The sequence below is a fragment of the Macrobrachium nipponense genome, chromosome 20 (assembly GCF_015104395.2).
Source record: "Macrobrachium nipponense isolate FS-2020 chromosome 20, ASM1510439v2, whole genome shotgun sequence".
Taxonomy (NCBI): domain Eukaryota; kingdom Metazoa; phylum Arthropoda; class Malacostraca; order Decapoda; family Palaemonidae; genus Macrobrachium; species Macrobrachium nipponense.
In genome coordinates, this window is record NC_061089.1 from 65,383,750 (window position 1) to 65,409,814 (window position 26,065).

Below are 26,065 nucleotides of genomic sequence, written 5' to 3' on the forward strand. Positions count from 1 at the left end.
TTATAAGTTTTTCTATATATAATAATTCTATAATATAGATATATATATATATATATATATATATGATATATGTATAATATATATATATATATATATATATATATATATATATATATATATATATATATATATATATATTATATATATATATAGTGGTTATAGATATATATATATATTATATATATATATATATTATATATATATATCTATAGTATATATAGTATATATATATATAATTAATATATATATAATAATAGTAATATATATCATATATATTATATATATACACACTAGATATATATAATATATATATATATATATATAGTATATATACACACACTCACAAGCAGTCCTCGGTTATCAGCGGACTCAGTTAATAGTGATCCAGTTTTATGGCTCTTGTCTAGTGCCACAAAATCAGCAATTTATGGCACCATAATGGGCCAAGTTTTGGTTATCAGCACCATAAGGTGCTGCATAATTATACCCATTATTTTTTTTTTATATATGTAACATATTTGTGTGACACTTTGTGTAAAATAATCTTGTATGCCTGAATGTATACCTAAACACTTATGTAAAACCACACCAAACTGCATACAGGCACATTACGATACATTCACCAACATTCAAACAATTCCCTTACTAAATTAAAGTAAATGAATGGGTGTGTACATCAACAATTACTTGTATACATACATGCTTAAATATACATATGTGCATGATATGCATACTATGCATGTGTGTGTATATATGTAATTATAAGGTTTATACATATATATACACACACACAAACAGTGCATGTGTGTGTCAATTATTGGTCTCTTACACATTTTCATTGGGGTTTCCAAATTTAATAAATTCATGCATCTTTAAATATAAGTTACTTTCCTTTATTTGGGAAGATTTTATGAATTCAAAGTGAATTAGTAAAAAGTTACCTTTGTAATATAGCTGGGGAATGGAACCGTTTCACTGTACTGCGTAAGAGACAGCTTGGAGGCTTGATAGGATGGTTTATTTCCATATTTATGAGAAAAATAAAAATCTTATGTGACTCAACCAGCCTACAGCATCCATGAAAGAAAAAGAAGCAGACAGCACAGACAGACCAAGGGCAGAGACTTGAGGGGAAGTGAGCGAGCGATCACATTAGTCCAAAAATGAGTCTAAGAAGAGACAAGAGAGAGGGGTGTAGCTTACAGCCTGGTCTGTGGAGGTCTTGCTATACGGTACGGGTATCAGCCGCTCCTGCAACGTGCCTCCAATGACCTGAACCATGAGAATAATAACAGTGGTGAGGGCAAGTGGCTACAGTGGTAAGTTAGAGCTGGCCAGGGATGTATTATACAGCAAGGTGCATAGAAGACAAGGTCAGGCCTTGCTCCCCAATGCCATAGGCGCCCACAGCCTGGTAAGTTGTGACTGCAGTTACACCTCTGCCCACAGTACACGGCCTTGTGTTCTATACACCTTGTCTCAGGCGGCACACGGCACTTAGACCGGGTGGTGTATGTACACTGTGTGGTGTGCAGGGGATAGTGGAGCAGCAGTAGTGGAGTAGAGACTACAGACAACACACGGGGTGTCCACACCTACCCAGGACTCGCCTAAACATTACAGGGTCACGCAAGGATTAATTACGCTTACACTCAGGACACCAACTCACGATCTGTGTGGCTCCAGGACCGTTGAAGAAGAAACACATCTTCATGCACAAAGAGCACAACTCGACTAAAATAATAATAATAATAATAATAATAATAATAATAATAATGATGGAAACCCAATGGACAACTACCGCTGCAAGAGTCACTACTGTGGGTACACTAGCGAGAACTGATATTATGCAGGTGAATACTGTAAATAGGCCTGCTCTAATAGCCACTAAATGTTGAGGACCTTAGATTTGGGCTAATGCTGCGGGTGAGGTGTCTAGCACAGTGGCTTACTCACTGAAAATAGCTCAGGTACAAGGGGCTGAGAGAAACAGATGCTCTGGTTCATACCTCACCCCCATGTGTTTCTCCTTCCTGATCCTCCTACCAGGGAAAATAACAGAATGATACGCTCAACACCATGTTCATCCAAAAGATAACGAAAGTCAGCTAATGTCAACAAAGCCTACATTAAGATTCCCCTGGTGGCTGGAAAGTAAAATGTGAGCCCTGCGGCGACAGCTTCAAGACAATTTGTTGATACAAGATATCTCCCTGGACAAGGAGGAACCAGGCAAATAATATTGGCTCCTCTCAGTCACGGCACCTGAACAGGTATGGTGCCATACAGGGGGGGTGAGGCCCTGGGTCCTACCTCAATAAATACAAGAAGATAAATTTCCAAGTAGGCGCTCTGTCTCCCTGCTGCACCTATGATCCCACCCTAGGAGAAGGGTGTGAGGTCCAAAGGAGCAGCCATGCCTGAGATCTGTGTGAGCAACGTCTCTAGCCCATAGAAACGCAAAATAACATTAAATAAAAAAAAAAGCTTAGAAAAAGATATGAAAAACTAACAAGTGGTAAGGACATAGGGATTGTACAGGCAAGGAGGAGGAGGAGTACAGTCATACAAAGTAAGAAAATATCAAGACTATGGTCTCAGTCACCACCAGGGCAAGCTTCCTTTGTAGTCTCCAAGTTTTGTTTTTGTTTTGTTGTTTAACTATTACTTTCCTTACTGTTAATAATTTGATTTAAAAAGTTACTTCTTCCAAAGCTGGGGAAACATTTCAGCATTTGGCACTCTCCATAATCACATGGCATATTGCACATAATAATAAAAAAAAAGAAATCCACAACACAAAACACAACATGCAGTGCAAAACCACGTCTCCTCTAGCTGCGCTTTAGAAATGAGTACACAATATGTGTGTTAGTTACCCTGGCATACGCTAGACTAGTAACAGCTGAGGCGGGAGTTGTTAGTGAAGTGCACGTGAGATTTTGTCTCAGTCTGTTGTTGCAAAGGTCCCGCCGGGGAGCCAGGCTGGCCTGAAGATTGCCAACCACCACGACCCTCAGATGCTGTGGCAATCAGCGGGAAGTGGCAAGGGCAGGTCAAGTTCACAACATTTTGCCACAAATGGCTAAATGCAAGAGGGAGTTATAAAAGGCAACATCATGCCCGGCTCCCAGCACACCCAACGCTCCACCCACCAAGGGAACACCCCCATCCCACAACACTGACAGTCACCCACCCAACACAAGACAGGCCACGTCAGCAGAGGGAGGGGGTGAGCAGGGTAAAACTTGGGACAAGGTTAAAGAAGCCACAACCAAAGAAAAAAGGGAAAAAAATATCAACTCAAGCAAAAGCCAACCCAACATTAAATATAAGCGATATTAATACTTTAAATCAATATAGCATAATATCAAAAAATTTAATAACATAGAATCAAGGCAATAAAAAATAGTGCTAGTGCTAGTTTTAAAGCAGAATAACTGTATATTATATGGTGTGGTAATTAGACAAAATTGAGAATAAAAAGCTGGATTGAAAGGCTTCAACAGGCAACATACTCATTAAGTCTGTGGATGGATGAGCAAGTGTTACATGGGTAGAGCAAGGGATATGTGGGTCAGAATTTGGTAATGATAAAGACTGGTAACCCAAGAGTGTATCGTAGTTGAAAGATCAGAAAAAACAATGTAATAACACGATAATAATCAATCTTGAGGAGAGCGTCAAATACTGGTCTCATGAACTAGGTTGAGGAGATCTGGTGGAGAAGGTGGGGAGGCAGGCTGAAGTGTGCTGGAATGTGCTGCCATATTAGAGTGAAGGGTCTGGGCCACCAGTGTGTTAAAATGATGTGGAGAAAGAGGCTGTAGGAGTGGAGGAGAAGGGGGAGCTGTGCCAGCAAGGTGATGGTGGTGGTGGTGGCAGCACTTAGTACTTTGTGTGTTGGCGTGGGTGTGGGGTCGGTGGTGCCCCTGCTGCTGGTTTGCTGCTGCAGCAAGCCCTCCCTGAGGGGGGCTGCCAGGGGGTACCAGGGGGGCGGTCTCGGCCGTGGTGGGTGATGACTCTTCGATGGGTGTTACAAGGCGCACCGCTGTGTTGCACGACGCGCATCGCTTGTCACTATTGGGACTTGGGCTTTTTGTAGAGTCCTCATCTATGTAACTGATGTCTGACATGGGCCGGTTGCCCTGTTGACTGCGCGAGTTGCGCATACTATGCAAGCTGTGTAAACTATGGCAAGACCGCCGTTCTTCTAAGTCTTCCAGGGTTGACTTGAATGCTCGTATTACTCTCAACTGTAAACGGGACGGGATATCTAAATCAAACCCCCATATCTTTGTAACACATCCACATCTCATCAGTAACATGTTAGTAGCAACACGTAGAAACTAAATAAAACTCACCAGACAATTCACTGGTTACACAGTGCTATGAACATAAAACAACTAAGAATGACTAGTAATTTTCACATACAGTAATAATCAATAACAACAACGATAATAATAATAATAATAATAATAATAATAATAATAATAATAATAATAATAATAATAATAATAATAATAATAATAATAATAAAAATACAATAATAATAATAATAATAATAATAATAATAATTGACAGACTGAGGCTGAAAGAAGTGAAGGCTGTTGGAGACGGGGTGAGGACGGTGTGACGCAGCCCTGTGTGATGGACGCCTGTTGACATTGGGCGACCTAAAGACATGCAAGCTGCGTGCACAGCAGTGGCAGCCAGGGCACAACAAACTAGGCACAGGGCCAGGGCAGTGTTGAGACCGCTAGCCCATGAAGACAATTATATTTGGCTATGCAGCACAGATATACAAACATACTAGCCTCTTGCTCTAGCCACAGTCTACACACTCCATCTCTTAGCATGGGGCACAAGAGTAGCTGGTGGTTTAAGTGAGGGGACGTCAATTCAAGGAATGTGTGGCAGGTTTTCTCTAAACAGGTGGAACAGGGACAGGTGAAGGTGACAATCAGCAATACGACATCTTTAAGACAACAATCAGCTTTACGGCTATTTGGCTACAGTTACCAACCTGTTACAAAACCCATGGTGTCGGTCACGGGAGGAGCAAAACAAAGTTACTGTTAAATCAAAAAAAAAAAGTTAGTAGAAGGTCAGGGATTGTATAAGACAAGATTTCACAAGTGAGATGCTATTAGTGCAGTAGAAAATAATTAGCAGGGGCCTAGGGACTATAGCAAAATTTACTAAGTTTAACCGTATCAAATTTTTAAAAAAATGCATATGAAGAGTAAACAGTACTGGAATCAGCTTTTTAGGACATTGGTAACTCCTTAACAAGGGAAGGATTTCGGCTTATAAAAGAGAGTCAGTCAGAGAATGGAGTGGTTGTTTTGGCATATACAGATGGAGCCTCTACAAAGTGGAATTTGTGTGGCAATACCATAGCCATCCATCAGCAGGTGGCAAAAGAGCAGAGTAGTGAGACGCACAATATAAGATAGTTTACAGTAAAAAAAGAAACCAGCTGCCACTACTTGCACACACTTGCCCTACAGAAATTAATACATGGCAGACACACACTGCACCTTCCATTAAGAGCAGCAGAAAAATGCTTATTAGCAGGGCTGCTGAGGCTTCTCTTCAGCTACAGGAGTGAAAACACATATCTAATACAAGCACTACTGCATGCCCAGCAGCAAATTCAACTCATGCAGAATCAAAACAAATTATATAAAAAATGAAAAATAAAAAAAAATCATACCTGTAAAAACAAACAAAGAATAAAAAGGCTGAACCTAGGCTGGTCTTCATGCACTGGGGAGTGCCAAGTTTTGCGCAACCGACATCATGCTGCCGGGCACGCCTCTGTCAATCCTTTTAGGAAGTTCATAGAAACGCTAAGGAGTGAGGAAAGTGGCTCGAGGCAGAGATGGCTGAGCTAACGCAATACTCCAGCCTTACGAAAGTATAACGCTTTAATACCACTGCTGCTAGAAGGCTCATTTGAACTTTTTTATTATCTCTCTCTTTTCTTTATTTATTTCGGGTAGCGGCAAACTCCACAGAACTGCCTTGCATGGCACTGGCTGGCCTAGGTCCCATAGGGCTTGGTGTAGCTTGTTATTTAGGTGAGAGGTTGAAATGAAAAAATGAGAGAGAGAGAGAGAGAGAGAGAGAGAGAGAGAGAGAGAGAGAGAGAGAGAGAGAGAGAGAGAGAGACTTAAACTTGAGAGAGAGAGAGAGAGAGAGAGAGAGAGAGAGAGAGAGAGAGAGAGAGAGAGAGAGAGAGAGATGAATAATTTGAGAGAGAGAGATGAATAATTTGAGAGAGAGAGCCACATAAAAGCTGCATCACATGTCTACACAAATGATATACAATTATATAGAGTATTGTTGAGAATTGGAGACTTTAAATAATCCATATTATGAAGTATAACAAAACAAAAACTAAAAACAAAACAAAATTAAAATTTTGATTATTATGAAATACATAAATTTTCAGTTACAGTAATAAGCTAATATCAAAAAGCAAAAAGGTTGACACACAATTAAAAGAAATAAGAACCCTCCCCCCCAAACAATTTAAATACATTAATATGGCTTAATCAGCTTTGGAGAGTTATGAAGAATATTAAAGCACAATGCCATCTACCAGTGTGTATACCAAATCAACTTCTTGATTATATAAACCATGGGTACTGTTACTGATAAGAAAACTTATAAATATATTTGCACAAAGCTGTGTAAGACATGAATAGACAGTATCAAACTTATTAATTGATTCAGTAAACATTTTCTATTTTTGTGTGTCTGCTTTGTAGGTACAAACATAAAGACACAAGTAATATTTCAATAAAATGATAGTACTATATATATATACGTATATACAAATTCTTCCATATGGCATAAACTTGCTTGTAATATATATAGTTCTTGCACTGAATTACCCATACATAAATTACCACACACAAAAGCAGCCAGTGGGAATATATTAGCCATACACAAATTTCTCCATATGGCTTCAGAAATATTCCACCTAAAAACTCCTCAAACCCCAAAAGACACACCTACACAGAAGATAAAAGATATGGAAAACAACTGTACCAATGATTTATATAACATCAGTAAGTACACAATTGGCAGTGGGCAAGAATATTGAGAGGTCTCACTTGGATAAAGGGATTTCATAAAAAAGGAAGCACCAGAGGGAGGATAAAGAGCCAAAGCACAGACAGACAGACAGACAGACAGCAAATTATACAGTAAAAGGATTATGGGAAAGAGCTGTATGTAGGATATATTCTTTGGTGTAATGAGCTTTGAAACGCAAGTATATAAGGATTGCCAGCACACTGAAATGCACATAATTTACTAATATTACTGAGGTCACACTTTTCTGCTATATGGAGCTAATGCATAATTTCCACTGTAAGTAATAATAATAATTGGATGGATGACATGAAATGAGATATAATAGCTAGCTGACTGACTGCTTGACTAAGTTCCCAGCTGGTTGACCTGGCTGGGACAAAACCTATCACTACTGTTGTCCTGGTGGTTGGATCGCGAGTTCAGTGCATGAAACACACACACACACGAGTCTCAGTTTTGTCTTGGAGAACTCACACATGGTAGACAGCTGCATAATGAAAGTGGACATAAGAGTAAATTCTCATTATACTTATATAAAACATCACACTGGCCTTTTTAAAACTTATACAGATTACTGGTGAAGGTACAGACTTTGAGAGTTATTGTTCAAGAAGAAAAATGAGGAAAAATCACAGTCATTGTAAATCAGACTACTAAACGGCAAGGGCTGTAGACAAACCTGGAATACTTTTGTTAAAGCATTAGAATAATGGAAAACAAAATTACTTGAACTTTCTCTTTCTATATGAGAAGTCTGTGTTCCTGTAACAAAAGTCATCAAGCAAAAAATTAAGTTTTAAGTGTGTCTTTCTTGTATCAACATGTGAAATATATATAAAATATATTGTTATAATACAGTTGTGACAGAATTGTAAGGGATTAATTGCAAAAATTAAAAAATTACAATAAAAGCCTAAAAAATAACTAAAATGAAAAAACTAAAAGTGTAAAAAAATTCAAGATACAGTAGTAATAGTAATGTATAATTATAAAGTCCATTTATAGGTTTTATGTTGTCTATGTACCAATGTCACGGTATATCAGTATAAAAAAAGGAAAAAAGAGCGAACTAAGCAGGAAAGAAATGAACAAAACTTAAGTACTTTTAATACAGCATCTGCATAATGAGAAAAGGAAATAAGTCAATATTGAAGATCACCTGTGAAGGCTTAACTTATGATTCTGTAAAAAAAAAAAAAAAAAACACCAGACATAGACATTATTTATTATAAAAACTCACATTTTACCCCCTTAAATAGAAGTCTAACAGCATTTCAAAAGTGGGCATAATACCTATGATAACCATTTAAAGACATCATATAGAAAACCAAAAATATAGCTAACCTAAAATATATATCAGACTCATTATGAATGACCCTATCCATACTAATTAAATTTTGTATAGCATTCTCTAACAACACACAGCTCCCTAACTGACTGAAGAAGGAATAATACTGACACATTGAATAGACTTTCTTGTATATTTCAGTCTTCGAATTTATAAGGTATATTGCATTTTTTTAGTCTTTAAATTAATTTCTGTTTTACTCATTTTTTACCTTTGCACAAACTAATTTTCCCAATACTATAATTACTATAAAACAAAAATAATTCCTGCACAAATACTATACATCACAATAATTCCTAGGTGAATAACCTTGCTTATAGAGTATGTAATAGTACTACAGTATACTCCCAAGATTACTGCTACCCCCAAGAGCTTTTATCTAAGATATTATGCTAGAAATCCATGCTCATGAATACTTAAAAGACAGAAACTGTTATACTAAGAGCACAATACTTATTTCCCACAAAACTTTCTACTATAACAATCTTCTAAGTAACAGGTATTTTCACCTTCACAATCGCTAACCCTATGCAGTTCTATGTTATGCAACGCAGGAGTAAATTCCAAAGATACTGATGAAAAGAAAAACAAGAATATCTTTAATCTCTTATAAGCATAAAAAGTGAAAACTATACTAGCTAATAAAAATAATAACCAATCTGAGCTCATGCCTTAAAAATATATCCAAAACACAAAGAAAATGACAGTTCTCATGAAGAAGTAAAACAATACCAAAATACTGTACAGTAATCTTGGACACCAACTTTTAAGTTTTTCTTAGAAAATAATCTTAATGACTGCATGCTTTTGTAAGCATATTACTGTACTTAGAAATGCAAATGTAATTAAGCAGTACTGTGGTGCCTGACTTTTCCTGGGAGTTGTTTCATTTCTCTATTTCAGAAAAATTAATATGATTAAACATAACTGTCCAAGCAAATAAAAAAGCTACAGAACAAAAATCTTTAAACCAAAATAAGGTTAAGAAATCACAGAAAACAGAAGCAAATGAACAAAATAGAATGTGCATGTTCAATCTGTATATGTAAATGTCTGTGAGTATTTATCACAAAATTGAAATGGTACATTATATTCAGAAATAGAATGGAGAAAACATTTCTGGCTATGGCCAGATTTGCTGCAAAGAGACTTATGTTAGTATAATCTTCAGGATTTTCCTAATGAAAACAATGTACCATCAGGCTCAAAAATACCAATCTCTAATATCATATTTAATTTCCTTACTAGCATCATGTTTCCTTTGGTTTTCTGGTACCAAGACAACCATCAATTTACACAGCAACCATGGAAAGTATACAGCATTACCACTGTCTCTCCAAATTCTTCATATGAAAAAACCATAACCTGGCTTCATTTCATGTTTCTTTCCCCATAACCATCAAACAAATCATTTTAACTACATCGAGGTATTGTCCAGGTTCTGAAGATATGTACATCATTCAATATACTAATATAACCTCTCCAGCTCTCAATAAACTGAGAACCAACCAGCTTCCCTTCATAGGAAAGGTCATATCTTTGTATATAAAATTTGGAAACTTCTTCCTTGAATTACTGGTATTATAATAATGCTAATTTGGCTCAAGTCTCATAAATCTACATTTGCTACATATTTGAAAAACAGTCAATGAGAATTGAACTAAATCTAATAAATACTGTCAATTGATGGTCAAATGAAATTATTTTTGGGGGGAAAATATCTTGGCTGCTAGTAGATGTTCCTTATAATGTTGAATGTTTGTAATATACTGTTCTAGCTACAAAACATTACAATATGCATTGTGAAGTGAAAACAAAATAAAAAAAACTAATGGAAATGAGGTATGGAAAAAGCACGCATGAACACATGCATAATTGAGCCTATAGGGATTCTCTTCTCTTTAGGACACATGAAGCCACTGAATATGCATACCTGATGTTTCAGCAGAACATGGAGATTTTAGCCTTTTTCAATTCACATTTATCTACCAAGAGGTGATAATCATCCAAACTGCCCCATAACAAAAATATGGACTACAGTCCAAATTAGTTACTAGTCTTATCAAGGCTTTATGTAAAAGAAACCATAACGAAAGAAGAAATTGCAAAACAAAATATCTTAAAAAACACATCAAAACAGAAGCATTTTCATTCTCTGGCATAGGCAATTCCATAAATCCCCCCTAGTTTCTATAACCAATAAAACTACATTTAAAATTCAAAAACAAATTTTTCTCTCTTCACCTATTTTTCCATCAAACAGTCTATAGGTTTTCTAGTTTTCAATAAGCCCTATGAGACTTAAGAATTTTAACTCAGTGGTCTGCTTAAACTACCTAAGAAAAACAATATGCGTGAAGACATACTATTAATGCCTCATTGTTTAAGATCCAAACATTAGAAACTCTACCTATGATGCTTACAAGCTTTTCAATTTTGTTACAGGCATATAAAACTAAACATTCACAACCCACTTTATATTCATTACCAAAGCTTTACTAATGCTGGCATGTGACATCAAGTGAGAAAAAGACAACCCAACACAAACTTGAAGACAAAGTGAGCCACTAATAAAACTTGAAGACTCAAGTTTCCCAAAATAGGTGCTTGATTACCATCAATAACCAACTTCAAAATAATGATATTATAACATATCACACAAATTTTGATTAACAGGCTTAAAAGCCAGTACGTTAAGGCCCATAAATGTTCCAATACAGACATTTGCACATTGTAATACATGTTAAAATTTCTTTTTATAAGTTACATTACATTCAACATCATCGAATCACTAATCAAAATACCTTTATATGCAACTCAAGTCCATGACATTTCCTTCATGAAATATGATAAGGTTTGGAGAGCAACAATTAGCATTCTCATGAACACTCCACATACTAATGCACTTCTGGTACGGAGGTGCAGAGAATCATGGCATAAATTTCAATTTTCTTTTAACCAAATATTACAACCAGCATACTTTTATACAGAAAGGCACATTCTAGTAATATGAGCAAAAAGCAACACTCTCCTTTATCTTACTTTTTAGACTTTGCTTAGAAATTGTTTCTAAGAATAGGATAAGTGGGGTCCTTTGAAATCTTGTTCCATACAAGGATCACTTGTAAATCACAAACTCAGTTTGACTGTGACAATATCAAATGTCAGCTTGGAACGTATTTATAGTTTCCAAGATTTGATGTTACAGCCTATTCCTTGGCAATGTACATTATGTATTCAAAATTTACTCTGGTAACTTGTTTCCTTCTGGTAACTTGTTTCCTTCAACTAATCATGAAATTCTTTACATATTTTCCATTTAAAGATCTTTGTTGATGAGCTCAATTCATCTTCATTCTCTGTGAGAAAAGATACAGCAGTTTTTCACGCTACTGAAGATAATAAAATCTTACATTTCTTTTTGTCTTATTCTAAAACAAATTCTTAAATGAACAATGCACCTCATAAAGGCTGATATAGAATAATTCTAGATGCTAATCCCATAAAAACAAAAACTTTCTGTCTCAGCTTTTTCTCTCAAAACTGCAACAGATTTTCACATGCATGAATGCCCTGGAATCATTAAAAAATACAAAAATTCACAAAAAAGGAGCAAATACTGCAAAGAGTAACAAAAGTGTCACAATGAAAGAGTAATAAGATGCCTTGGCTACCTATCTTTAAAAACTTAGAAATCAACCCTAAAAGAAACTCTGTGGGTTCTTGAATGGAGGCTTTTCTCAAGTTCTACTCCACACAGAAAATCAATGGATGCCATAAGCTGCTCATCAAAATCTCCCTTTACAGAAAACCTAAGTTTCCTCATAGAAAAGCAGCAGCTAACACAGCCTAATTGAACATGAATTTGGTGTTTTGTGGCCCTAAAACATCTCCCTGAGTAAAATATAATAATTTTCTTAAAATTCTGTCATTTACTTAATTTCACTAGTATTAATGACTTCCAATCAAATGCAAGAAAATGTATATTCTTAGGGCCCATTTATGAGGCTTAAGAATGTACTTTCAAGGTATTTGAATTCTTTTTCTTTGCCTATTCAAAAGGAATTGTGTTCACAGTTTTAGTCACCAGTCATTTATCTTTTTCCAGTATGTGCAACAGGTTGCATACTCTTTATATTAAGTTAGTCTGTCATTCACAGGGGTTAAAATTTATAGCTGGGCATCACACTATGATCTGTATTCAATCAGGTTCAGTTCATTACTAATCTAACAAACTTCATCCATACATATGAACACACAAAATGCAGTTTGGAGAGAAATAAAAAAAACCTAAGTTTGCCTCAGTAAAGGGTCCGAATAGGACCGAAAGTACTTGGCTATCTCGCTTTTTCATTTTTTTCCTTCGTGGCAAAAAAAAACCTTTATTTATACATTATATATATATATATATATATATATATATATATATATATATATATATTATATACGTATAATTATATATATATATATATATATATATATATATATATATATATATATATATATAAATAGCTTTTCCCTTATAGTAAAACAACATTAAATCACATATTATATCAGCTGCAATTCTTTTACTGAGTCAGACCACTGAACTTCAATCAAAAGATCTCATAGGACTTACCACACTGTCATACATACAGCATAAAATGTTGAGCAGGAGCAATGTGAAACTTATCCTAAAGGAGGAAAACAAATTTACATCAGTATGAAAAAAATTCTCCGGAGCTAAGTCTGACCTTCAGTTTCAAGAATGACCTAGGAATGAAAAATATTACCAAGTTAAGCACAATACCAAGCAAAATACAAGTGACTAAATCAAGCAACACCACTGTCACTGTGGTTTACTCTAGCAGTTCTTGATCAATATTTCCTATATTTCTAAAGTACACTGACATCCCCCATTTGAAAAAAAGCCCACTTTATATTTCATGAAATGTAAGCATCATTGTTTCCAAACATGAGTACTCTATGGATATAGTTTCCCCTTTTCATTTAACTAGTATCTATGACAACAATTGCGCATTGTAAATTCAAAATAGTCTCATTGGGAAATCAATTACATCCCAAATTTCTCTATCTATCTCATGGTTATCTATGGTCATAAACTAGCAAACATGATCTATGTTAAAATTCAAGATCTGTTTTTCTCTATGTTTCCAGCCCCATATATTTAGCCAGTAAACAGTTTGCAAGCCTGCTTTCCACATCAATACAAAATCAACAAAATTAAATGAAAGATTCCAAAATAATTTAATACAAAAGTGTTTGTATGCAATATGAAACCAGAACTGTGCTATGCACCAACAAGTGGGAGTGTACTTTGTGGAGAGAAATAGTTAGTGCAGATTAAAAAAAAAAACTGTAAAAATTATATTCTATTGCACACTTGAATTTCAGTAAACTAAACAATATCAACAAGAAAAAAATCTGAGAGAGATGAAAGAATACAAACTGGACCATAGGAACTGAAAACAGGAATAGTGGAAGCTAATAACTGGTAGTAGGAAAAAAATGTATCAAAACTATAATCTTAGGATAAGGTAGAACATTTTGGAAAATTATCACCACACATGGGTAAACCATGACTTTATATTCCTAGGCCCTAATTGGATTCCTGAGACCAAAATGAAAATACAACAGAGACTATACCTTTGATTTTGTTAATCAAAATTTTATTTAGGTGCAATAAATAATATCTTGAGTTGCATTAGAAGATGCTCTGAAGAAAGAAATCATTTATAATATTAGTCAATCTGAAAAAGGTGCTGCATCTTTTAAGTTTCTATATTAGGATATATAACAGTGGCTGGTGCAAAGGAAATGTTGTTATCCTAAGTGATTTACTATCACAATGACGTCAAACCCACACCATACAAATTACACGACAACTATTTAACACAATGACACTTACATAAACAAAGTATTCACTAGCAAACTTGAAGCTAGTGCTTTACATATCAAGCTGTTTTAAATCCATTTCCCCAGTTAAAAACATTTCCTGTGACAACTAGTTCAAAATCAATCTCCTTCCATAACGCTTACGTATACCCAAATCAAGATTAACATAATTCAGAGCACACTACTACATTTTAACAACACAAAAATGCAGGTCAAACTTAACATGGAGCAACATCACAATTGTGATTAACCTACATATCTTTAAAATGCCCTCTTGTTTTCTGCAGTACCAGACAACTGATACAGTCTAAGATAGCTACTGAATGTCCTCTTGAAAATGTGGCATGTAATAAAGTTAGTGGTAGCAAAATCAATGTTATCAAAAACACTTAGTAAACACCGTGCAAAAGCTTTAGTCATCAAGAGAAAATGCAAGGAATATTTGCAAATTTCCTCCTAATATAACAGTATTTACTTATTTCAAAATTTACATCAGTATAAAACTGCCAAAATGTCTCTACACTGAGTTTTACCTGCAATAGTGGTATACCAAATGTAAATCAAGACAGGAAATATTTTTGGGAAATGCGATAAGCTCCTTGAAGGAAATTAAAATACAAATTTGGATCACATGAATAAACAGCTGCATTATTTATATTTATTACAATTATCTTCAATATTTTTTGTTGCCATCATCATCGTGCACGAGGTACTTTAAGTGTGGTGTGCGTTTGTCAATGACTGTGAACTGAGTGGCATTGCAATATTACAGTTCTTGTACTAATAATCTATCACACTATCAACCTGCCTGTACTTCAAATGACCAAGAACAGTTAAAAGTGCTGAAAAGCTAAAATAATAATAACCACATATACAGGTAAGGACAAACTGAATATAAATATAAAACTAACCCACTTTTCTAAGGGAAAGATAAAAAAATTTAGACTAATAATCTCATGTTATCCAGTAGGAGAACTTCCTAAAAACACTTTAGTTTGGAGAATGTTACAGTAGTGAAGGCATAAACTGTACCTTGAATGACTACTCATGTGTTTCCTTAATGGCTATGGAAATCTTGTGACAAAAAAATTATAATTCTTAAATTTTTGGTACCTTTGCTTTAACTATATTTCTATGGTGAATAAAGATGGAATGCTACTCAACATCAATATAAGTAAGTAAATATGAAAAATAAAATCAGTTGGCTATCTAAAATTGTAAATATTGTACTCGGCTTTGCTGAATGGAGTTCCATAAAGAAAAGTACTTCAAAGCAGTCTTTTGACCAGGTGCTCTTTAAAAAAACGAGGTTATTACTGATACTGAACTAAAAAAAAAAAAAATAGGCATCTCACTATCTTCACTGATCCTACAGTTAAAACCTAAGCAAATATGGACTTTAACAGATATGGAATGAAGATAAATGATAAAGTTTTCAGAGTGAAAGAATTGGACTGAAATTGAAAACTATACTGTATCCTGTATGATTTCAGGACAGCAGAATTACTCAATGTAATTTCATCCAACAATCTGAGTATTTCCGAAATTCCCAAACGTTCATCATTACCAAAAATAAAATTTTTCCATAATGAAAAGACTGACTATTCTGTATAATTAATGTCAAAATTATGATAAATGGCATTATTCAAATATTTTCTATTTTTAGTCATTCATTTCTTTGTAAAAATTAACTACATAATCAAAGTGAAGATAAAAGAATTATCTACGCATATGTACAGTACTTTGACATCATCAATGATGTAAAATATGCTAAGATAAAAATAGTTTTTTCCAAAGAGCAAAAAATGAAACGCGAATTTGTTGAGAAGTTTGCGAACAGTAGAAAACCGTGCTCTTATGTGAAAAGAGAGTTCTTCATTATCGGGTAAGAATATAAATGGCAACCACTAATCTGTCATGAATTCTTAATATATTTTACTTTATTTTTTTGAAAATGAAAAATTGTCAGATCCATTATCCATCCATAATGAACCTCCCTAGCATGACAACTGAAGCTCATTTTGCACGCACTTTTATCTGAATAAGCACTAATAACTTACTCTACTTACTCGTTAACATATAAGACGTAATATATTGAGACGAACAACATAATAATGGCATCCCACACACAGAAAAAACAACAAGTAAAGCAATGTGTGATTTCTTACCTTTGGGATATAATGCAAAGAAAAATAGCTCATTCATTAGAATTATGTTAACATGACAATCTACAGATAAACTGTAGACTTTAAACAACAATCTAAATCAATTACGCACATATGATTTTTCTTAAAATCAAAATAATTCAGAGGCCACTGTTATTGCAACAAAACAAAATACAACTGGATATCTGACGATGGCCAAAGGTATTTAATTTACTTTTTAGGATTTGGAGCTTGTCCCTACCTTATGACCTATCTAATTCACTGTACATCCATCTTTACTTACATCCAAAAATTTCTCAGAAATATGTGAAGAGAAAATAGAAGCCACTTGAATCTGCAAATTTGATACGTACGTATTTGGCATGACATAAATAAGTGAGGCAATACACAGTAAACACAGTCCCTGACTGGCATTAATCTTCACTTAAGACTCATCACTGGAAATGAAACCCACCATTACGTCAAGTGCTACCCACATTAAAACTTGAAGGTAAAAACTAAGGCTGTATTTTCAATGCGAGAGTATTTACACACCTTACAATAAAAAACTATGACAAATTAATTTAACTAACTTGTAGTACTAGTTTTGATCCTGAAAACTGGATTTCTAAGGAGGGAAATGAATATCAATTTCTAATACTAAATGAATTTGGATATCAAAAGCTTATCTTCAGTGCACTATGGGAAAAACTAAAACGCAACATTGTCTTCCCAAAATAAGATATACAAATGTTTTATCCGTGGCTATTTAATACACATGTACAATTTACTAGCTGTATTAAATGTACAAAAACTATGTTTACTATATATATAATATATCTATATATATATATATATAGATATATATATATATATATGTGTGTGTGTGTGTGTGTGTATAAACAAACTTGTACCACTGTGAATGAATATTTGCATTCATTTTACTTTTAGAATGAAAACTTTGATTCTAAAAGTCTGGATCAAACTTGATTTGGGGACTGGTTGCTTAAACCGAGTCGAACATGTCCTGTTGATAACTGGATTATGACAGCACTAAACAAGGCAGAATGGTTGGATCTGTTATAAGCAATAGTGTGGCACAGTGTGGCCTGGGCACCACTGTTAGGAAAAAAGGAACAAATAAATGGGTATGTGTACTGTCAAGCATGGTAGCTAATTAGAATACATACTAATTCAATTTCCATAATTGATAACAATAGTTAACAATGATGCCAAAGCATTGTTGATTCAATTTATTTTCTTATCCTTGTGTGTCATGTTAACTGACAAACAGAACAGTAAACTGTTCAAAGTATATTTTTCTCATGTACCATCTGAAGAAAAAAAAGCTTTTTGCCCTAGTATCCAGTCTTGTAAGGAGTCCTCAGTGCTTCATGAAACATCCATCTGGTTGGAGCTGAATCAAAGACTTTCTAATTAATTACCTATCTCTCCCTTCCAACTTATTTTGATATTAACTTAAAGCTAGGGTTGCTATCTTGTTTATTTAAAGATACTAGGGTTCATTCTCAAGTCGCATCTTTTTCAGTTAACTGTACCTTCCTAAAAATTTTACAATTATACTGAATATATGTTGAAGATTCTGACAAAATTTCTTTGGAGGATTCATTCCCAAAATGTGATATCCTGTGTGGTCAAAAACCAGACAATAAAAAATTACAAGTTGCTCTGAAGTATCAGTATTCTGGGACTGGGTCATGTAAGTTGTTCATCAAATACCCATGGGTATAAGAATTACCAATCTGAAGACAGAATACAACTTTAATGAAGCTGTTTTTTTTGGAATGAAAACAACTTTAATGAAGCTGTTCTTTTTGGAATGAAAACTAACACACTCCAACAGTGAGTTTGTTTCAATTTGTTATGAGATTCACTGCTTCACAAAAATCAAATTAAAAACTATAAATAATCCAGGATGTTACTAGCAAACTTTGCCTTGTAGACATGGTGTTGAACTATAAGTTTCTTATAGTTTACAGCTTTTAGTTTTAACAGTGTGTTATATCAATACATTTTGTTGAAGTATTATTTCTTTTTCCTTCCTTTCTATTCTATGATGCATACATCTCTGTTTTTCTGCACTATTAAATAAATTGCTTAATGACAAAAAGTGGCTTCCAAAATGTTTAGTTTTATCTAACTACTTACTATCTCTTTTCTAATCAAAGCTGAACTATATTGGTGAAGAAATTCAATTAGAACAATTACATGACATAGGTAGTAAATTACCTCTTATAACCTTTCTTTTTATAAAAAGCAAACATAATGAATATGCATCTTTTCAAAGAATCTTTTAAAAAGCTATACATTACTTCACTGTATCCAATAATATTGTATGTATTCTCATAGTATTATTGCATTATAAAATACTAACATAGCAGACAATGTTTTGGTTTGGAAATCAGCTGATGCAAAATAAGTCTATTTCGCCATATTTAACTTAATTCTATCAAATTTTCTTGCTTCTAGTTAGCATAAACAAATATCTAGATTCTTAACTTATATGAGACTAGGTCATTTTTTGTTATACATGTTTTTAAGTTGAAATATGAATACATCTTATTATGAAGTAATTATTTTTATTGTCGTGTAAAAAAAAAATGTATTTCTATTGTTTATTGTGTAAAACAATTATGTGATTCCGTTCGCTTTTTCACTTGATTTCACCGTAATAGAAGCTTCACGTTATTTATCTTTAATTAGCGTGAAATCAACAGTACAATGTGTTATTTCAAGCCCTATAGTTTTGATTAAAATTATTTTCTCTCAATTTTATCTACGATTGTGTTTGATGGTATACGTGAGATTTATCGTCATTGCCGATGCATGATAATAATCATTAGCAGCTAGAATAATTTTCTCAGCTTCAGCTACAACTTGGTTGAAGTATAACAGTATATTCCCTTGCTGATCTTTGATCTATAGTGAATAAAGTTATTACATAAAAACATATCAGTCCTATTCTACAGAACGTCATTTATAACATAACTACGGTAATTGTTTACTATCATACAAGGGTTGAAATGCAAGCCAAACGGTGTTATCCAATTCGGTTGTACTTATAAAAAAAAAGGTGTTTCTCGTTTGGCTGTTCATGGCTGTAGCCTACACATTTACACAACGAGTATAACAATAAAACAATACTTCCACCATTTTCTTTTGCTGTTTTTGAACTTATTTAACTAGAAGACGTGATGAAGTTGGGCTATTGTAATTTGGTCTCTCTCGTTCCCTGATTGTACGCTGCTGCCTGCACCCATTGCAAGTGAAATTTTAAAGTATTTCAAAATAATTTTGTATCAGTATTAATTGCTAACCCAACCATTCAATTGGATCATTGTAATCTGAATTATCGTAATTTGAACACTACCTGTACCATGTGAAAGTACATATTTCAAAAGAAGTCTTGTGCAAAAACTGGCACTTCATCATTGGTTATGACTGTTCCTTTGGCATTTAAGAACTTCAATCTACCTAAACTGCCTAAGTAGTAAAATAATTTTGTCTAACTTTACATACTTCATTCCCAGTAGTGGTTCAACTGCATCTTTTGAGTTTTCCAAATACTATCTTTTAGACTTTGGAATTTGCCATATTCTCTTATCCCACAAATAAGTATGTAATGCATTTAAAGTTTCTGCAATTCATGCCATTTCTTTTGCAAATTTAACATTGCACCCAAAAATATTCCGCAACTTTTTTGCCTCTTGTATTATTCTTGCAGGTGGAGATGAAAATGTCTCTGGATGTGAAAGTTACTTGGCACAATTTTTGGAAGTAGGTAGGAATAATTCAGTAGGGTATATTCCACTTACAGTACTGTAATGTTAAAAGACAGTGTAAGGAAGGGCATTTGTAAATATGGAACCTTCGTGTAACACTGTCTGGGTAACCAAGAATTCAGTGATTTATGTCTCATGAAAAAAAAAAAATACTTATGACAAAAGCTAATAAATATATCCCTAGATTCCATATCAGATTAAGTATAACTGGCAGTAAGAGTTTAATGTTTCCTGGGAAAGAAGAAGACATGAAGGTTAAAATCTTGTAGAGCAAGGTGACAGATTCAATAAGAGAAATACGGATATCATGAAGCTATTATTTTCCTCAAAAGCTGATACAATATAACACTGTTTCTCATGTGCGTACATTCATATGGAACAAGCTACAGAAGCCACCCACTGGACTTTGCTGGTTTCCATAGAAGAGAATACTCCTATGGAAATAAACCCAGATACAATACATCAACTTGAAAATAAAATGGATAATCATAAATCAAAGAAAAGTAGTAACAGTAGTAACAAATAAAACAGAACAAACAAATTTTGCAAAGTAAAGGAGAATGACACCTCTGTACTTCAGATAGCAGTGAAGATTCAACTTTCGTAATATTGCCACAAAGACTATTCCACAAATATATCATCACAGGAGTGAAAGACAACTTGCGATATAAACTGCTAAACTGGTAACTCATCAAAATAATTATGATGCCAGATTATTAGCTCACAGTAGTTCAAGAGGCTCAAGCATAAGGATACTAGTTGAGGTTCCATATAGGGGGGAAAAGTCAGGGATGATATCCAAGGAGAAAATCCATCTAAAAATTGTCTAAATCATAATTACAATTGATATAAATGAAAAAACTGGCCATAAAAGCTTTGGAGAACTGTCAGTATCATCATCACTGCAGCTATGGAAAGCCTTTGGAACAACTAGTTTTCTGTTAAAGTATGATAATGTATTTTTAAAAGCTACTAAAAAGTAAGCCTCAAGCCAAAGATGACATAACTGTCATACACTTAAGCCTCTATGGGTATGATGAATCCCTTGCAATTTGTTCATGAATAACACCCCATATGAAGATCAAGTTTATGCAAATCAAATATTGAAGTCCCAAATAAAAGATTAAAGAAAGCAATAATGTCAGTCTGCTCAACACACAGTTCCAACAAAAGTCAGCAAGAAAATAAAAGGGTAAAGGCAGATCAGTTATCACAAAAAATCTGACAAGTCATACAAAAAGAACAAGAGTGCTAAAGATTTTAAACATATGCCATTCTGTTAAATCTTTAGTTTAATTTAATACTTCTGTAGATACTTCTGTAGGATGCTTGATCAAATACACCATGAACTTATAGCTCTGAAATTCATACAGTTTCTTACCTCCAAAGGTGATTTTGGAGGAGTTCAGCCACTTGATTAGGTGTACGCTGAAATCCCTTACATGACAAACTTAAAATGTATAGAAGTCACATTACCTAAAGAAAGTGGTTTCTGAAAATGGGTCACACTTCTACTAACTAAGGAAGTCTTACTTCAACATGCCTCATCCCATTCTTCATTCAATATAAGGATATGACATGGTCATTTGCATGATGAAGTATTTCAGTAAAATACTAGTCCACTATAGAGGAAAACAAACTGGATTTAGGTATCAAAGTAATTATCACTTACACTAAAATACACTGATATTTTGTGAGTAGGTTAACTAGATTCACTACGAGAAAACATTCCTGTAGACAAATGGGAAAATGTACAAATAAGCAAAAGCTAGATCCTGTAAATGGATTCAAAAGACAATGAAACTCTTGGTATGATGAACATGAAGAAATCAAACCAGATAAAACTGAACTTTCATAGTGAAAACTAGCCCTTTGAGAAACCATTTGAAGTAGATAGAATATTTCAAAATGTACAGTAAAGTCATCAAAATACTAATATACTAGATAACCCATGAGAACCAAAATATTTAATTCCTATAAATCCTTAACATTTCTTATCTATAACACTGCTACGTTGAAATTTCAATGGAAATGTCCACTATCTGAATGTCTTTCTTGTGATACATCTAACAGAAATCTCTTTTTCATGGAATGTCGCCTTTCAATTCCTCAGGCTTATTCATAGATATACCTATTCTAGTCATAATAGGGAAAGAAGAATAAAGTAACTGTATAGTATACTGCTTGTATAGATACATTCTTGTACTGGCCTACCCATAAATTATACTGCCTACATCACTAGCATGAAAATGTGTGGAGGAACTCTCACAAAAATAGGATCTTAGATCTGTCTTATGCTTTGATCTAAACCAGGGGTTCTCAAACTTATTAACTCCTTAGCCCCCTAATGAAGCTTCAAATTTTCTATCGTCCCCCTACACTAGCTTTTAATAATTCAAGAAGAGAAAAAACCAATATGTCAAAATCAATTTGGGTAGTATTAGTAATGGACATGCAGTATGATATAATTGTAACATCTAGTAAGAAAATATGTCTAGAACTTTAGATGTACGAGTACTATATGTAACTTAATTCTCTAACCCATTAGTTATTCATCAACTCTCTTTTAACTCCCTGACTATTTATCAACCTCTTGGAGGTCCTATTCACCCCTGGGGGCTGATATTGTCCACTTTGAGAACCCCTGATCTTAACCCTGGGGTATCCATATAAGGACCTATTAACAAATTTACCATTGTAAACTCCACATCTAAACCTTTCATGGAAATCAAACAATGTGCCAAAGTTAAAACTACTCTTGGTAAAATAAACCAAGCATATAGAGAGTTAAGCCTCGGATTGCAGTATTTATGCATAACATTAAAGGATTTTGAATAAATGCATTTAATTTCTATGGCCAAACAATAGTTTGAGAAATCAAATGTGTTGGAATTCTTTATAAATTATATACATGAAAAAATATCCCTTATGCTTCAGAGGGAGTATAGTACGTACATAGTTATTCTTGTGAGAATGGACCATGTTATTATGACAATGAACAAATATTTCTGTTATAATTGCTACATAACGCTTATGCTTATACTCAAACTGCTAATAATGAATCATCCAAAACATTTTTAACATAGTTTACATGAAATCAAATAAAACTAGCTATTCTAAGGGCAAAATTTGAGAAAAATATTGTACCTGTGCTGATCATTTAACAGCAACAATGACATAAAGCACATCTGGTTCTTCATTAATACTGCTTTATCCAGTGGAATTTTAAAAATGAAAAAAAAGAAAAAGAAAAAGTGAAAACACTGTTTACTTACACAACCAGTTCAAAGTTTAGGCAACCTGACTAACAGAACTTCAATTGGTATAAGTAGTTCTAACAATTTATCAAAACTACTCTCAAACTATGAAAAGAATTCATGACATAAAAAAATTCCTGCAGTATTCAAACTTCAAAAGCATCTAGATGCACAAAAATAATTTCAACTGGCTAATCTTTCCATCACTTATTGGTTTCAGTATTGACAACCTTAGTCCGAATTGAAAATCTCATTTCATCATTGATAAAAATACCTTTTTCATTCTGAAGGTATATAAAAAAAAACAATGATTAAAAATTAAAAATATATCCAATGTTGAGCATAATGGAAAATAAACGACCACCAATGATTACCATCGCACCATGGAAGTATTGCTACGCAAAAACTTTTTATAAAAGCATCAAAAGGCACTAAAAGACAACCAAAGTCTTCAAAAAAAGGCTAATAAATTAAGAGCCTGTTCACAGGTAAAGCTGATCCCTGATTATGTACTTTGAACTTTCTCTGCCTCATTTGTACAAGTTTGCATAATAGGAAAACTAAAGAAGTCATTTAATTACGTCTCTGCACGACATCCTACGACTAAAAACTTCAGAAGACTGAAAGTCATTAATATGAAGATTTTGACTCATACTGGCTGGAACACTGCTTTGCCAATAAAATAAACTGGCTAGGACAGACAAAGAGTGCCTTGTGTCCCCTGACTGGCACCGGCCAATCAGTACTCACCTTGCTCTCACACACCACGCTCCCAAGATTCATTTTTTATACTTTTGGTGGTTTTCCCCCTGCTACTTGGAATAACCATCTCCGGAGAGGGATTTTGACTAAGATGAAAGTGCAATGTCTTCAATAAGCAGTGTATTGTGTGATAACAGCAATACTACTGAAATACTTGCTGCTTCCATGAGTGATAATAATAGCAAGGTGAACAGCAGCATGCACTTTACTTCAAGCAGCTTTAATGATGAGGTGTATGGGCTGGACCTCGTGCTTCATGGGTGTTGGAATTTTAGTGATACTGATGTTGATGATTTTATTGGTAAATACTACACCATTTAAGCCAAAAGTGGGTGATGAGGGCAATTCTGGTTCTATTGCTGTTCTTATTTTTTTGACCTTGTTATCAACAGTTTTGTTCTAGCTATAAACATTGCTTTTCTTATTCATATTTGACTGACTTCTCTTTAGTTTTGATTTTGTAAAGCATTGTAAAATTGAAACACAGAAAGTTCATAAATAATCAGGGGTGGCATTATCTGGGAGCAGACTGCTCTCTAATTAAGTCTTTTAGTTAAAATCCCTTCTTCACATTCAATAAATCTTCATGATTTCATAAAGAGTGTGTGTTTGTGTGTGTATGTATGTATGGATTAACCAAGAAGAAAATTGTAGCTGCAGTAAAATGCCAGCCTTCTCTCAGTTATTTTCTAACAATTAGAACTGATAATTCCAGAAGAAAAAGTCATTCTTCCTTCAAAGAAGTGAAGACAGGAATAGAAAGTATAACATGTAAACTTTCAATACTAGTGCTTACAAAAAACAGTCAACCCCTAAAGCTTGGGAACTAACAAAGTTACTACAGAACAACTCATTTGGAAGTTAGCGAGTCTGATAAATGTTTATGTAGCCTTTGGGCCTAACAAAAAGTCCTACTCAAAGAAATCCATATTCAGATGCTTGAGTAAGCATGCCAAAAATTGGCATTTTTTATTTTGCTTTATGTTTTCCACAGCCCTCAATGCAATTGTCCTCAGTCTGGAATGACTTGATGAGTTTTAATTAGGGCACACCTTTAATTATTACCTATTCAACATTCAATTATGTACTTTCTTTCAGCTAAATTTCAGCTAATACTACAGAGAGAGAGAGAGAGAGAGAGAGAGAGAGAGAGAGAGAGAGAGAGAGAGAGAGAGAGAGAGAGAGAGAGAGAGAGAGAGGGGCTACAATTTTACTGTCGCTAAGTGTTTGAGTGTTGTCTATCAAGGCATATTAAACCATCATATCTTACAAGAAATTTAAACATTTTATCATACACTGTATTAAAATTGGTAAAATGACAAATTTTTAATCAATTTCTATTTTTAATAACTAACAAACCTGAGGTCTTAACATTAGGATAAATAACTTAGTGCCTGCTGGAAGCCGGTAAAGTTTAAAAAATTGTGTGCGCAAGGGACTACTGGCAATTCATGGCCCTCGGGTCAGTTTGACATGCGCAGTCTTATCAGGTCCTAAGCTAAGTGAGTTTTATGCTTTTGCAACCTCAGGCTTCAGGGGTTAACTAGTACTGATAAAATTATGTAAGCACATATATTGCTAATATGTTTGAAATATTTTTGCTTAACTACAGTATATGAAAAATGAAGTTTTCCCAGACACTATAAATATAATCCTAACAGTAACAAAACATTAAGCTGCAATTTCTACCTACTCCCCCAGAGATAATGGCTAAACAATTACTGAAGAGATACCTGTTTTTTAAGC

General features: G+C 34.0%; 1 protein-coding gene across 20 annotated transcripts in view; it reads right to left on the reverse strand.

The window, feature by feature from the left end:
• The window catches only part of LOC135226765 (plasma membrane calcium-transporting ATPase 3-like), a 538,460-nt gene that overhangs the window by 9,738 nt on the left and 502,657 nt on the right, over positions 1-26,065 (reverse strand). For 15 of the 20 annotated variants that reach the window (XM_064266560.1, XM_064266474.1, XM_064266482.1 and 12 more), the window contains one exon: positions 3,896-4,256. The exons of 1 other annotated variant lie outside the window; for it this stretch is intronic. In XM_064266560.1, the coding sequence (XP_064122630.1) occupies positions 3,896-4,256 (361 nt within the window). Of the gene's footprint in view, positions 1-1,203; positions 1,273-1,956; positions 2,043-3,895; positions 4,257-7,584; positions 7,598-26,065 lie in introns of all 20 variants that reach the window. 4 more of the 20 variants (XM_064266568.1, XM_064266575.1, XM_064266589.1 and 1 more) reach the window with 4 other exon arrangements.